The 14,529-nt window shown below is 39.5% G+C and overlaps 1 protein-coding gene across 1 annotated transcript in view; it reads left to right on the top strand.

Annotated features, from left to right (window-relative positions):
* Positions 1-5,166: 5,166 nt before the first annotated feature.
* Positions 5,167-14,529, top strand: part of cop1 (COP1 E3 ubiquitin ligase) — a 19,408-nt gene continuing 10,045 nt past the window's right edge. The window contains exons 1-11 of the mRNA XM_083928144.1: positions 5,167-5,805; positions 5,927-5,986; positions 7,137-7,234; positions 7,751-7,815; positions 7,915-8,034; positions 10,591-10,659; positions 10,752-10,811; positions 12,639-12,718; positions 12,893-12,956; positions 13,334-13,448; positions 14,173-14,308. Coding sequence (XP_083784270.1) covers positions 5,459-5,805; positions 5,927-5,986; positions 7,137-7,234; positions 7,751-7,815; positions 7,915-8,034; positions 10,591-10,659; positions 10,752-10,811; positions 12,639-12,718; positions 12,893-12,956; positions 13,334-13,448; positions 14,173-14,308 — 1,214 coding nt within the window. The 5' untranslated portion in view covers positions 5,167-5,458. The remainder of the gene's footprint in view (positions 5,806-5,926; positions 5,987-7,136; positions 7,235-7,750; positions 7,816-7,914; positions 8,035-10,590; positions 10,660-10,751; positions 10,812-12,638; positions 12,719-12,892; positions 12,957-13,333; positions 13,449-14,172; positions 14,309-14,529) is intronic.

Raw genomic sequence — 14,529 nt, 5'->3', positions numbered from 1 at the left:
GTACTTACTTATTACATAATTTAGTATTTCTATAAAGCAGTAAAGGATTTGCGTAGCTCCTCAACCCTTTGCAAGCAGAATTACTGTAATATTAGAAATTATGTATCAAATAAGTTAAGTATCAAAAGTACAAGTATGGGCTACTTATAAAATTCCCCCTGTCAGGGTTATATTGTTGTACGGTATCAGATTATTTATACTGTTGCATTTAAGTGTAAGTAACATTTTACCACTGTTTTGAATCTATGACTCATCAGTTCATCGTTGGTTTTTATATATAAAATGTGAATTTACAGCTGTGAAATAAATGCAATGAAGTAAAAAGTTTAATATTTGCCTCTGAAATGTGCTGAAGTGGAAGCATTAACACTTAAGTAAAATACAAATACATTAAAACAATACTTAAGTACAGTGTTTGATTAAATGTTACTTCCCACCACCACGGTCTTCTTAATGGGAGGCTCTACAACCTAGCAATGCATGAATGATGGTTGAGATGGGGGTGGAGGGGTGTTTGATCCTGCTAACATAAGTGTTTTTGATCTCTCCCTTGCTACCCCTCACTCTCTTTCTTCCTCTCTCTCTAACTCTCTCTCTCTCTCTCTCTCTCACACACACACACACACACACACGCTACTTTCCAAAGTGAAGGAGGTGAAGTTTGAGTAACCCTGCAGCCTCTTCCACCCCTGTTTCTCTTCTTCTCTTCCTTCGCCTCCCTCCCTCTTCCCTTGATCTAGCCATCTCACTCACTCATGCTCTGGCTCTCTTCAGTCATACAACACAGAGAAGCACAACATCTGTCTCGCACATGAAAAGGGTTTTTATCATTCAAATATGCTACCTGCTTTGTGCCGAACCGTTGTGCTTGTGTGGACCGAGCCAGGCCGGGAAAAAAAACAGGGAGAGGAAGCATCGGGTGAGAGAGGGTAATAAAAGCAGCGGAGATGTAAGGATGAAGGGATATTTTATAGTGTTGGCACAACCGAAAGGTGAAAATTCCATAAAGCTTCTATTTTATTGATTTAGCTATAAACAAATACAAAAACAATCTAATAAATCACAAAACCCAGTAACACGTATGTGTACATGAACACACGGATTCAGACTATCAAAATAAGACAAGTCTTAACTTATTGTCCACTTACTCGTATTCTGTGGAGCTTGTTTGGACCTGTGAGACGTTTTTGAAAGCTCCTGAAAAAGCAAATAAATGGACCTTGAGCTACTTTTGTATTCGTCAAACTAAAGTTTTCCAAAATATGAATAGTACACAGTTTGTCTGTGATCTCACAATCAGTAGCTGTGTGGTCACGCGTGGCCACAAAGCACCAATTTCTATTGAACAGTACTTGACTGTTTCTTTTATACCTTCAGTAGTACCCCACACTGAGGAGTTTTGCACCAATTCCAGTATAACACACTTTTCCATGTGGTTAAAAAACAACAACATGCATTTTAAGTGTTGCAGAACCATTTTAATATCCTGTCTGTTTGTCTCTTTAGGCCAGAGAGTGTGTTTTTGTAAGTGATCATATATGTATTAATATTTTTGACTCATGAACAAAACCTTGCAAATGGAAAAAATAGGTTTTGGCAAAGCAGACCCTCCTGACTCAAAAGATAGGCGTACTTACTGAGATCTTTCCAGACATGGCAAACAAAATCTATACTGATGTTGAAAGTGCTGTGAAAGTTTATCCCTTCAGTATACTGTCAGCTGTTGTGTTTTACAATTTGAAGATTTAAAAAGTGTCCGTCCTTTTGCAAGATTGACTATTGCAGTTATGCTTATGACCCGCAGACAAATGTATTTAATCATGATGCACTCATTTATTATTTACCATCTAAGAGATCATTCCTGAGAACAGTGGCCGCCGTATGCAGCTGTTGCTGTTTCACACATCTCTTCCCCCAGATCCCACTGTTTTTGTCAGGCTCAATTTGCAAACAGGGCCCTGGCTCGAGGCTGGAGATGGAGATGGAGGAGGAGGCCGGCCGCTGGCAGTTATGGCAGGGGCCCCTGAAGGGGCAAAAACGGTTCCTAAAGAGTGGGAGGCAGGAATTCCACAATCCTAGCCTGCCTGACATTCAGCTTTTTCTGCTGGCAAAGTGCCCTTTGAAATCCAGCTGTAACTGTGTTGGAAAAAAAAAAAGAAACAAGAAAAATGGGAGGGGTGGGTTTTTAGAGAAAGCAACAAAAAAGGGAGGGAAAGTGAGGATGAAGGAGAAGAGAAAGAGGAAGAGAGCAATAGAGGGGTGTGCAGAGTGTGTGAGAGAGTCTGAATGAGCGTGCTCCACCGGGGCCTCACCCCCCGCTGTAAGGAACCTCCACAGATTATCCTTCATCTGAGTTTGTCGGTCTTGACCCCACCGACCCTGAGGCTCGCTCTCTGTCTTCCCCTCTCTCTCTCTCTCTCTCTCTCTCTCTCTCTCTTTCACACATGTGCACGCACACACACACACACATACGCTTTTCCCCACTCACTCACTTATTTGTTTTTCTCGTTTCTCCACCCTCATTATTTTCTCCGTGTCACTCACTCTTTCTCTCTTACGTCTCTGCCACTCACTAACCTCCAATGCGCTAACACGGCTGACACACACACACACACACACACACACACACACACACACACACACACACACACACAACCTGGTTCTTCATGCAAAAGAGGGGGACCCGATGGGAGAAAATCCAGGCTGATGTGCAGGACAAATGAGGAGGGGAAGAAAGAAGAAAAGGGGAGAGAGAAAGACGGCAAGCTTTTCACCACCACTGGTATAAAACAGAAAGACAGGAGGGAGAGGGCTTGAGGGGGACAAATTCAACACGGTGTATGTACAGTACTGCAGGTGTTTGGTTCAAAGGACCTCATTCAGAGTCAGTTGTTGCATGGACAGAGTATTTAAGGTATTGGAATTACAAGCTGAAACTGATATTTGACTAAATAACTGACACTTTATTTTAAAATCTTCTTATCCTGTTGATTATTATTTATTTAAAAACATTTTCTCTATTAATCATTTATTTTAAAATAGTTTCCTTATTAATCATTGTTATTATTATTACTATTATTATTTATTTATTCTGCACTGTACTGTATGTCATCTCTCTAAAACCCAGAGGTCATATTCAAAGATATGGAAAGATGTGTTTAAATGTTTAAAACAACCACAACACACACACACACGTCTAGCTTCTATATGATTCCTATTTGGATATATTTTTAATGTTTTTAATGCAATCAGACTGAAAATTGAGCACGCCTGATATTAGCACACTCACACATTGAATTGAACCCGGCACGATTGACCTATAAGCTGCACAGAAAACATTTTACTGCACACGGTGGTCTTTTCCAGGGAAACAAAGTTACTTTTCGATGTATCCAGTAAATTTCCCCTTGGTGAAAACCTTACAACACATCCTAACAGAGCTCCATAATGATACATATAAACTTCTTCTGCAAACAAAAACATGGGAAAATCCATGTTGCGCGTGCCTACATGGAGGATCCCTTATTTGTCCACATGGAGGTAAAAATGGAAAAGCAAGTAGCAGCCTGGATAAACTGTGAGCATGAATACGTTAGCGCTCCTCAGGTTTTATTTACAGAGCTGCAGGTGGATGCTTGAATGACATGACACTGTTTTTCTTGGCTCTGTGGCTGACTGCACTTTGTGGCTGTGACCTACCTGCTTGTTTTTGATGTAAAGGCAATGACAAACATGAGGAGACACGCTGTATTTCTATTGGTAGGTAATATTTTGAGAATATTCCAAAGGGAACTACGGTATGTGCAGCTCAGTGTGCTTTAAGGATTTGATCTCCTGAGATAGAATTATAATGTTTTATGCTTATTTGAGAGGGGATTGTCATTTTAGCATCATAAGAGGTCATTAAATAACTGTGCACATTGTAATATGTTCACATTATCCCTGTGAAGTATGGTATTATATAACATAATATGGGATTTCAATTTGGCCAAATAAAAAGCACTATCTACTCCGATACTTTGTCGATGTAAAATGCCTTCATTGTATGATTTACTACTTAAAATGAATTTGTTGAGTCTACTATTGTACATGTCTGTGTGTTGACTTGATTTTTGTGTATTGGATTAATTTTCTGTGACAATAATCTCAAGTTGAAAGCTCAGAAAAAGCAATAAAGCAATACACGTGGGATACCTTTGTCACATATATTTCTTCTAAGATCAAGATTGAACCTTCCTTCTCAATATTTCATTATCCAGTTTAGTTCCCTAAGTCCCTTTTACTGCCATTGTTCCACACATTGTTGTTTTAACTCATTTATTTATTTGATTTAATTTTCATTATTTAATAGTATTTTTTTGCTTGCTTTTTTTCGCTCTGTTTTCTGTTTTATTACCTGTGTTACTGATTTTAATTATTGTATTTTGTAAAGCACTTTGAGCTGCGTTTTATGTCATGAAAGGTGCCATATAACTAAAGTTTATTATTATTATTATTATTATTATTATTATTATTATTATTATTATTATCATTAGAAGTAGTAGTAGTAGTAGTGGCGGCAGTAGCTCAGTCAATAGGTGACTTAGCTGGTTCGCGTGTGAACCATGAATAGCGCGTGGACTGATGGCTGGAGAGTTGCCAGTTCATCTCCTGGGGACTGCCGAGGTGCTGTTGAGCAAGGCACCGAACCCCCCGCTGAGCCATTGGCAGCCCCCTGTTTGTGCATGTGTGTACTTCGGGCCTGTGTGTGTTTAACCTGTATAATAATAATAATAATAATAATAATATCCCTGGCGGGGCGGGATAAATTAAAGTAATTCTTCTTCTTCTTGTAGTAGTAGTAAAAATACTAAGAAGATATAATGAAATCCGATAATAAAGCACCACAAACTACAGTCCTACAAATTGCTATGGAGTCTTTGTTGGTTTTAATTAGCCTAAACAAATAATTTGGCCAGGGGAAAAAAGCAAACTGTGGTGATGTCTTATAATTAAATAATAAAAGCCACATTGACAGCGGTGGTACTCCTAAGTGGCCCAGTGTGCATATTTCCACCAGTGCAGTTAATCTCCTGCTCGCTAGGGGGCGGTAGCTGAAGGCCAGGAGCACACTGTGGGTACCTGGGTAGTCGAGGAAACTCAAGAGCCTTTCTGTAGCTAACAGTAGCTAGCCGGCTAATCTTTTGAACAACGCAGTTGTGGTTGTTTTATTGGCCGTTTCGGTGTCCATGTCGTTTGTCCTTTTATATTACAGGGATTATCTAATAAGTCGTCGTTGTCAGAAGTGAGGAAGACGCCGACGGACAAGTTTAAAATCCGCTGGATGTTTTGGCCACTGTTGCTTTTCTCCCAGGATGCTAGCACATAGCCGACCTGCTAAAGTAGCCAAATAGCAGCACTGTCCGGATGCTTTGAACAGCGACGCAGCGGGTTTTGGGGAGTTTCTAGTCGGCCTTGCATGATGTCAAGTAACCGGCCGCAGCAAAGCGCTGGCGGGGCGAGTTCTGTGCCCAGCACGAGCAGCACCAGCACCGGGAACACTAACGGTGGCGGTGGGAGCAACGCCGTCACAAGTAATGGTAACACTTCTGTTAATGTTGTGCCCTCCCGGAGCTTGGCAGCAGCAGCCAGCGAGGGGGGGTTGTCGGTGCCAACTTTGGCCGCCGTACCGTCGTCCCGGGGCGGGTTTGCTTCTCTGAGCAGACCCTCTGCATCCTCAGGCAGCAGGAAGAAATCCCTCCACCAGGCACCTCTTTACAACGGCCTCTTGAATTCATACGAAGATAAAAGCAACGATTTCGTCTGGTTAGTTGGGGGTTATCTGGGGTTTTGGAAACCGTTTTGTGTTTTCCCTGTGAATTGTACTATCAATTTTAAAGCTAAATTTTTGACATCCACTTACCACAACTTTTGTCTACTTTCTCAGTCCTATTTGCTTCGAGATGATCGAAGAGGCACACATGACCAAGTGTGGGCACAGTTTTTGGTGAGTGTTCACACAGTGGGATAGTCGTGTTACAGTACAGGGTTTGAAGTTTGAGAAAAAGGACACACCAACTATTAATCAAACGCACAGCAGAGCAAAAATGTAAAAAAAAAGTGGGCTCGCCAGAAATAACAATTTCATGTCACTTCTCAAATGCTGTTGCCAATAATAACATGCACATTTCATGCATTAGCGATGCTTACAAGTAGGGATGGAGGACGTGCACCTTTCTTCTCCTCCACCTGTCCACCCATTTACTCACCACCTACAGAAAACTTCTACCTCGGGGGGGTTTAAAAATCATATACTTTTAGCCTGTCCTCAGCCCCCCTTAGTTAGTTTAACTCAATTCCTGGATGCCTATGGGGTCATGGTTGTGTTTTTTGATCCCAACAATTCAACCAGTTTAGCCTTTATTGTTGTTTGACATCAGACTACAGCGCATCTAAGTGGGAAAACAGTTACATTCTTTCAAACTATATCTGAACCATCTCTTTAACCAAATCTCACACATTTAGGATATTCTAACGGATCTTCTTTTGATAACTACTGCAATATCGTTTCACTTCTGTTCACGGAGCCTCCCCTGAAACAGCTCAGAGGTGTGCCTCCCACATTGAAAACCTCTGTTCTCCACTATAAAAGGAAAAAACAAAAACTTCTGTTTTGTAGTTTTCTCCATCAACAAACCCAAACTAGTTTTTGCATCATTGAGAAAAGCCATGTTTTTTTCACCAGGGAATTTTTTTCATAGTATTTCTTAGATCATTTGGTCTAAAGATTTTTCATGAGTGATCAGATGTATGTGTAGCCTACATGTAGGTGGAGTGAGTACCAAAAAGACAAACCATTTACTTGAGACATGTACAAAAGCAACATGAGAATACAGAAGTCAAACTTGTCTGTGCGTGACATTTCAGCAGTTGGTTATGGCTTAACTTAATTACTAGTAAACATACACTGTAACAGTGTTTTTTTGTCCTAATTTACTTGTTACTGTTAGAGCTGGTTCATTTGGCCCGGGACAGGGAAGTTTGGGGTCCCCTACTAGTGCTGCCGCCCCAGCGACCCGACTCCGGATAAGCGGATGAAGATTAGATGAGATGTTTCGGTTATTTCCACAGTATTCAGTTGTTTCTCCCTCCTACAGTTTCAAGTGTATCCGCCAGAGCCTGGAGGACAGCAACAGATGTCCCAAGTGTAACTATATCGTCGATAACGTGGATCAGCTTTACCCAAACTTTCTTGGTAGGTATTTTGAGTCAGAAGGTTGATGTGTTTTTACGTCTAAGATGTTGCTTGGATTTTTCTGCTTTAACTGAAAATCAGAAAACATACATATTTGCATGTAAAGACCGGTTTAGTCCACTGTAAAACATAATAATCTTAGAATGTAACCATTTTTAATGTAGTTTGTTTGACATTTATGTAATGTTTGTTACAGTAAAATAAAAGGGGAATTGTGTATATTTTAATTAAGAATGAAATATGTGTGAGAAATATGATCATATCCATGTTATCCTGCTTGGAGGTAGACTCCAGTGAAAGTTCACTTATTAAAGGTGTTATGAAAGTACACTCAAAGTACATAACCTAGTCATTATGATGATGCTATATACTGACTCATCCAGAGTATTGTAGTATAGTACCCAAGATTTTACGATTTAAGTCACTCTCTGGTCGTGTTTCTGCCATATACTTATGTAGCATTTCCACCTTTCTCATTTAACCCCTTCCCCACCGCCACCTCCACCCATGTTCCAGTAAATGAACTGATCCTTAAACAGAAACAAAGGTCGGAAGAGAAGAGACTAAAATTGGATCATCCCGTGAGTGATACACATGCATGCTCTAACGGCTTTGTTCATTTTCACTCACATTTTTTGAAAAGTGTGCTCATGTAACGGATCGGTGTGTCCGACCCACAGAATGGGACCAGGTGGCAGGTGTTCCAGGACGTGTTGAGTCCTGACCAGGAGAACTTGGACCTGGCAAACGTCAACCTGATGCTGGAGCTCCTGGTCCAGAAGAAGAAGCAGTTGGAGGCGGTAAGTAATGGTTTCTGTGTTTTCATTCGAAAGCGTGCTTGTAATCACCTGACCATTTGTGTACCGTGAGCATGTGCATACCGATGTAAACAGGAAGCAGATTGTCTTATGTTACTCAGCATCTGAAAATCATGGATGTATATGTTGAAAATACAGAAACTACTTTGGAGGAAGAACAAGAATGGAGAAAATTTGGTACATGGTAAATGGACTTGTACCGGCCTTTTTAGTCTTCTTACCACTCACAGTACTTTTTATACTACTTGCCATATTGACCCATTCACACACACATTTATACACAGATGGCAGAGGCTGCCATGCAAGGTACCACTTGCTCATTAATCATTCAAGTCGCACATTCACACGCAAGGGGCACAGCGGTTTTTTTTACTGCTATGACAGTGAGAAAGGTGTTATTGTATTCTATGTGATAATAAAAGGCCTTAAAAAGTCCTAATTTGGTGAACACTTCAGAAACTCTGGAATCAGTGCTGCGTCACATATAATAACTCTAAGAGGTTTCTCTCTTCTGCAGTTAAACAAAGTAATGCAAGGAATGACTGATAAATGTGGCTGGTAAAACGGTTTTTAAAGGATAATAATGATGATAATAATACACTTTATTTGAGGGTGCTTTTTATGACACCCAAGGTCACCTTACAATTCATAGATAAAACATATACTCGAAAGATAAAATCAGCAAAGCATGAGTACTACATCAACAAAGACAGGCAAACAAGAGACATGAGAAGGACATGATAAAAGCACAATGATCATTACTGTTTGAACAGGTGAGTTCTGATGACGGTTTTTTAATGCTGCAATGGTGTCGCATTGTCGAACGTGTGGGGGCAGGGACTTCCAGAACCTGGGAGCAGTGCAGCTGAAGGCCCTGGCACCCATGGTGCTGAGCTTTGAGGTGGGGGTGGTCAGAAGACCAGCTGAGGGAGGAGAGCTAGTCCTGTGGATGTGGTCGTATATAGGAGAGGACCGGTCATGGGGATAGACAAGTCTTGGAATTGCATCTGCAAGGAGATGCTAGGAAAGAGTTGTTTAGTCATATGAGTGGTATTATTAACTAATGGTCCCTGTGACAGAGGGTATGCATGTCTCACACTGACCCTTGCTGAGTAAATGCAGTAAAGTTAGTGCACATTGCTTAGAATAGCCTACAACATCCCCTTTTTCTTCTTGTCTTGACAATCCATGTCATATGAAAACAAGTTACAGGAAAAGAGAAGTGGGAGCCACAACTTATCCTGTTGACTTGTGTCCTTCTGTCACATGAGCACTCAGTGACAACAGGCAGAGTTTTAAAATCCCAACCAGTTTTGAAATTGCGCTGCCTCACATGCAAGTAGAAATATCCCCAATAGAGCACACAGTACACGATTAACGAGGGACAGTGGGAACTACACACTGCCTCTAACTTTCTCTCAGTCCAACACATGCTCATCTATATTTCTTTCTCCTTCACACACACACAAACATGTGTACCTCTGTGTATTTTCCTGTCAATAACAACAAAACTGATGTGTTTGAGTCAGTTTCTAACACAGTTCTCTTCAACTCTTCTTCTTTTTTTGTCTTTGCTCCTGATATTTCACTGACTATAATAATGTGAAAAAATAGCAGATCTCAAATTTACAAGTCAAGGAGGAGAAAATTCTCTCACGTCACTTATTTATTTAGCTCACATCACAATAGAAACATGCTTACGCGTTCCAACTCGGAGTGTTTTAAATATAGAGATATTAGATTAGATTTTAAAAAAGAAGCACTGACGGGTGTATTTGTTTAGGTGTTGAATTTGAATATCAACAGTCTCTTCACCTTTTTAGACCATCAGAAAATGTCATTGTCTGGTGTTAGTCACTGTGCCAACCAACTGCTAATCAACTTGTGACTGATAATGGGATTGTATTGTTTGGGGGTTTTCATCGAGGATTTTGCCCTTTTTTAGCAAAAAATATGCAGTGGATGTGGTACTACTTTTCTTTTTGCAGTCTAAACTAACAACTAACAAAAAACACTGAATAAGAGCATCATTCAAAGTCTGACATTACTTCCTGATTTCAGTTCATTTTGTTACGCTAGAGTATGAGAAACTTCTAGCCACAGTTGTCAAAAAGCATCGCCTAACACCCATAAACCCTTGGGTTTTGGGATTGTTTCCTGAATTACATACTTGTTCCTAATAATCCGTGCCTCGTTTTCATCATTCTTTTCTGCACAACAGCTCTCTAGTTTGAAATGCTTTTGTTTTTTGTTTGAGTGGAAGTACCAGGGATGGAAAGTACTGTGACTTTAATAACATATACCCAACTCAAGGGGTGCGTGCGTGCGTGCGTGCATGCGCGTGTGTGTGTGATTACATTATAAAGATATTAGAAATAAAATGAACATGTCAGGGCCCGAGCTTTAGTTTGTTTTTCCTGCTGCAAACTAGTAATGTTTTTACATGATCTTATTATCTCTTTAAAGGATAAGCAAAGGTATTCTGCAGCTTCACTTTGATTCATGTGGGATTATGTACGATGTCTGTCTCTCAACTAGGAATCCCAAGCAGCTCAGAGACAGATCCTCATGGAGTTCCTTAAGGAAGCCAGGAGAAACAAGAGAGAGGTACTGATGTTTGCAAACACATATTACAAATTGTACTCCTGTATTTCATAATATACATGCATATTTATCTGTGTATCTGCTTCTGTCAACAGCAACTGGAGCAACTACAGAAAGAGCTCAACTTTCTTGAAGAGGACATTAAGCGCGTTGAGGTACATTAACAGAGAATCTGTCCCGCCTCTGCATGTGTTGCCAAACTCTCATTCACAGTATGTTCTAAATGGAAAGGTAGAGGAGCAGTACACATGATGATGAATTCATATTACAGTGCCAAAAAATAGTAAGTGAACCCCTTGGATTTCTTTGAATTTTTGCATAATTTAGTCATTAAATGTAGTCTAATATTCCTAAAGGTCTCAATGATGGACAGGCTACCTCTGCCTAAAACCAGTTGCATGTAGTTATGTATTTAATGAATTATTTGCTTGAACATTCAAAGTCCGGTTGGAAAAATAAAGGTTTAAGTAACTACTTAAACTTTATTTTACAGCAGTGACCTCAAACAAATGTGTCCTGCAGGTGTTGATCACGTCTCCACATTGGCCAGGAGGAATATTAGACCATTTCCTCATACAAAACGGTTTAATTCTGTTGATATTTCAGGAATGTCTTTCATGAATGTCTCTCTTCAGTTCTAAAACATTACTTTTCATGTCTGGGACATTATGTAGTTCATTTTTTACTGTTTATGGGCATTTTCCTATTCCATCTCCCAACTTCTATTAAGCATCAGACAGCTCTCAATCTAACACTTTTTATTTTTAGATGTTGCGTGCATTGTTTTCTCAATGCGTAGTGGTTGTTCAGGCCCAGGTGCAGAAATAACAATATTAATCATAGAGATCCTTTCTCACTTTTAGGATGATGTTATGGTACGCTATGAGTTTGTGTTGCTTTATTACTCCAAACAAACTGTAACAAAGTATGAGATTTATAATGTCACGGGAGAACTGTGCTATCCTCCATGGCCCCCTTCCATGAGCAACTTAATCACCCTCTATTTTTCTTATTGCTGAGGCATAAATGGTGACTTCAGTGACTGGGATATTTAGACAAGTCCTTAACTGTAACCAAAGGGTTCTCTTCCACCTTTTTAAGCCTTTCGTTGCCATCTTGCTTCATTCGAAGTACTCTGAAAGCACATGAGAATGAAGGATGGTTCATCAATATTTGTCATATGTTTCTGGTACAACAAACCGCTACTCTACAATTTCTCTCACTGGTGGAAAAATCTCACCTGTACAAGTTTTGTTTAAAGGTCATTTGTAAAGGAATTCACATACCTAAATGTCTCGTTACCGATACTGAGACGATCCCTCGACAAAATCTACAACACTAAAGATGATAAAACATGGAACTTGAACATTTTTTTTTTGTTCATTCAAAATGTAAATGTTTTAATTTAAATATTTACATCCTATGCTGCAGTCTGTCCCCTACACCTGAGTGTATGTGATTTCTTTGATAGTCAACTTAATATTTGCACACAAATAACTTTAACTTACAGCATAGTAAGACTTTCATGGTAAAACAGCGCCCCCCCCTCCATGTGCATTTGTAACGGTATATGTGGAGAGTGGAACTGCAGCAGGGGAGTAAACAAGACTCGGCTTCCAAAACAAAAACCTCACGATCAAAAACATCACAATAACTAAAGAAAAGCGCTGTGTTGTGACAAAGTACTGTCTGTGAATGTCACTCGCTGCTTTTCCTCTCTGTCTAATATTGAGATTATTTAAGAAATATGCCAATTCAGAAAACAAGTTGAGTGTTATTAGTTTATTTAGAATGTCTCTGTTTATTACAGTGACTTTGACAAAAATCAGACCACATTTTATGGATGAGTTGTGCATAAATGTTGGTAATTCCAAAGGGTGCACTTTTTCTTTTTCTTGGCACTGTATATTGTGAAATGGCAACAACAGGAGCCACTCATCATCAAGGCTTGAAAAACATGTTATTTCTGTGTAATTTTCCAGGAAATGAGTGGGCTGTACTGTCCAATGATGGAGGCAGAGTGTACGGTGCCTAATGTTGAGGCTCCTTCACCAGCACCCAGGTACGGCTGATCTCTGTGCTAACAAATTCCATCTGCACAGCAAATGAGTCCATCTTCATCACAGTGAAGCCGACCTACTTTGTTTACTAAAATAGAAACTCATTCTAGATGTTATGGACTCCTGTATTATGTGCCCTATATGTCTGAATACTTATTTGTTTGTTTGTTGAGTAGCTGCAGTAGTATTATTGAGCCACCAGACTACAGCCAGCCTCCAGGATTTGGTGGAACAACCCAGGTAAGTCAGAGAAACACACACATGCCGTTTGCTTTTAAATCCATCACATCTGTTGTTGTCATTACCTTTTTGTATTTTAACTGACTTGTAATCTGTTTGACTATTTATTTGCATTTGTCCTTTTTTAATAGGAATACGTTTTAATAATACGGATGCAGGCCATTGGTTTTGCCTCCAAAGGAATATGACAAAAAAGTTCTATAAAAACCTTTATGCACAAGCTCTTAAAATGTTTTTGAAATATACCGTAGTGGTCAGAATGGATATTAAACTTAAGGGACTGTCAAGTCTAGGGGTGTATTGTATTTTAATGCCAACACAAATTTCATCACTAACTTGACTGAACTCTTAAACAGTGTCACAATTGTTTTTGCCAGGGCAAAAGACAGACCTGGTACAACAGCACCCTGGCGTCGAGGAGGAAGAGGCTGACGGCTCATTTTGAGGATCTGGAGCAGTGCTACTTCTCCAACAAAATGTCACGCATCTCAGGTATTTACCCTGAATGGTGGCTTCAATACAACAGAAACATGTCTAGAATTGGTCTGTAGGCAGATGAGTGTGTTTGGTCCTCATTCTGCATAAACTGGACTACCAGGAATGACATGCTCTTTGTTTTTGGTTATTATATAATAATTATAATAAAAAATAACAATAACTTTATTTGTATGCCACATTTAATCCAAAGATGCAGTCCAAAGTGCTTAGCAAAATCTGATGATCTGATGAAAATAAACAATAACAATACGTAGAAGAAAAAATTGCATTTTAATTTGTTATTTCGGAAGTTCAGTCCCATATAAGAAGTGTGTAACAGTGTAGCCAAAATACAGACATGCTGACAAAAATGTCCCATCTGAAATCCAGTCAAACCACGTGTAACATAAAGTTACATTTATTGAAAATGAATAAACATTTGATAGTGATAACCAGGACAGATGTTTGTTAAGAGATTTAACTCTGTGATAGTGGAAAGTAATACTAATAACATATTTTTATAACAGTTTTCTGACACTGACTTCAGAGCAACATTTTAAAAGGATGCACAATGGACACATATTTTACTGTAATAAGATTTTATTTCTGTTGACTAGAAGCTCCTTCAACTTTTCATATGATTATATTTTTCCTCTTTTTTATAATATGCAGTTTATAGTTCATGAACCTGTTGCTTGTTGTGAACAATATTTTGATAGTGTTTGTCTCTTTTGTCCAGATGAAGGCAGGAACCTCAACCAGCTGGATGATTTCATGGAGTGCCTGTCTAAGTTTACCCGCTACAACTCTGTGCGGCCACTTGCCACCCTCTCGTATGCCAGTGACCTCTATAACGGCTCTAGTATTGTCTCTAGGTACAAAACAGAAAATATTGAACTTGTATATTAGTCCTTTAAACTTTGTAGCATTGATCTTTGAAGGCTTGATGTGAGATGATTAACATTTTGTATATAAATGGTTGACTTAAAGGTGTTTTAACGGTATGCCCCCAAAGCAATTTCAGTCAAAAGCAACTGGACTTGGTTGTTTGTCTAGGAAGATGTTTCACCTCTCACCCAAGAGGCTTCATCAGTTC

Source organism: Echiichthys vipera (assembly GCF_963691815.1).
Source record: "Echiichthys vipera genome assembly, chromosome: 15".
In the NCBI taxonomy this organism is placed as follows: Eukaryota; Metazoa; Chordata; class Actinopteri; order Perciformes; family Trachinidae; genus Echiichthys; species Echiichthys vipera.
Note: the sequence above shows the minus strand (reverse complement) of the source record. Positions and strands in the feature narration are given on the sequence as shown.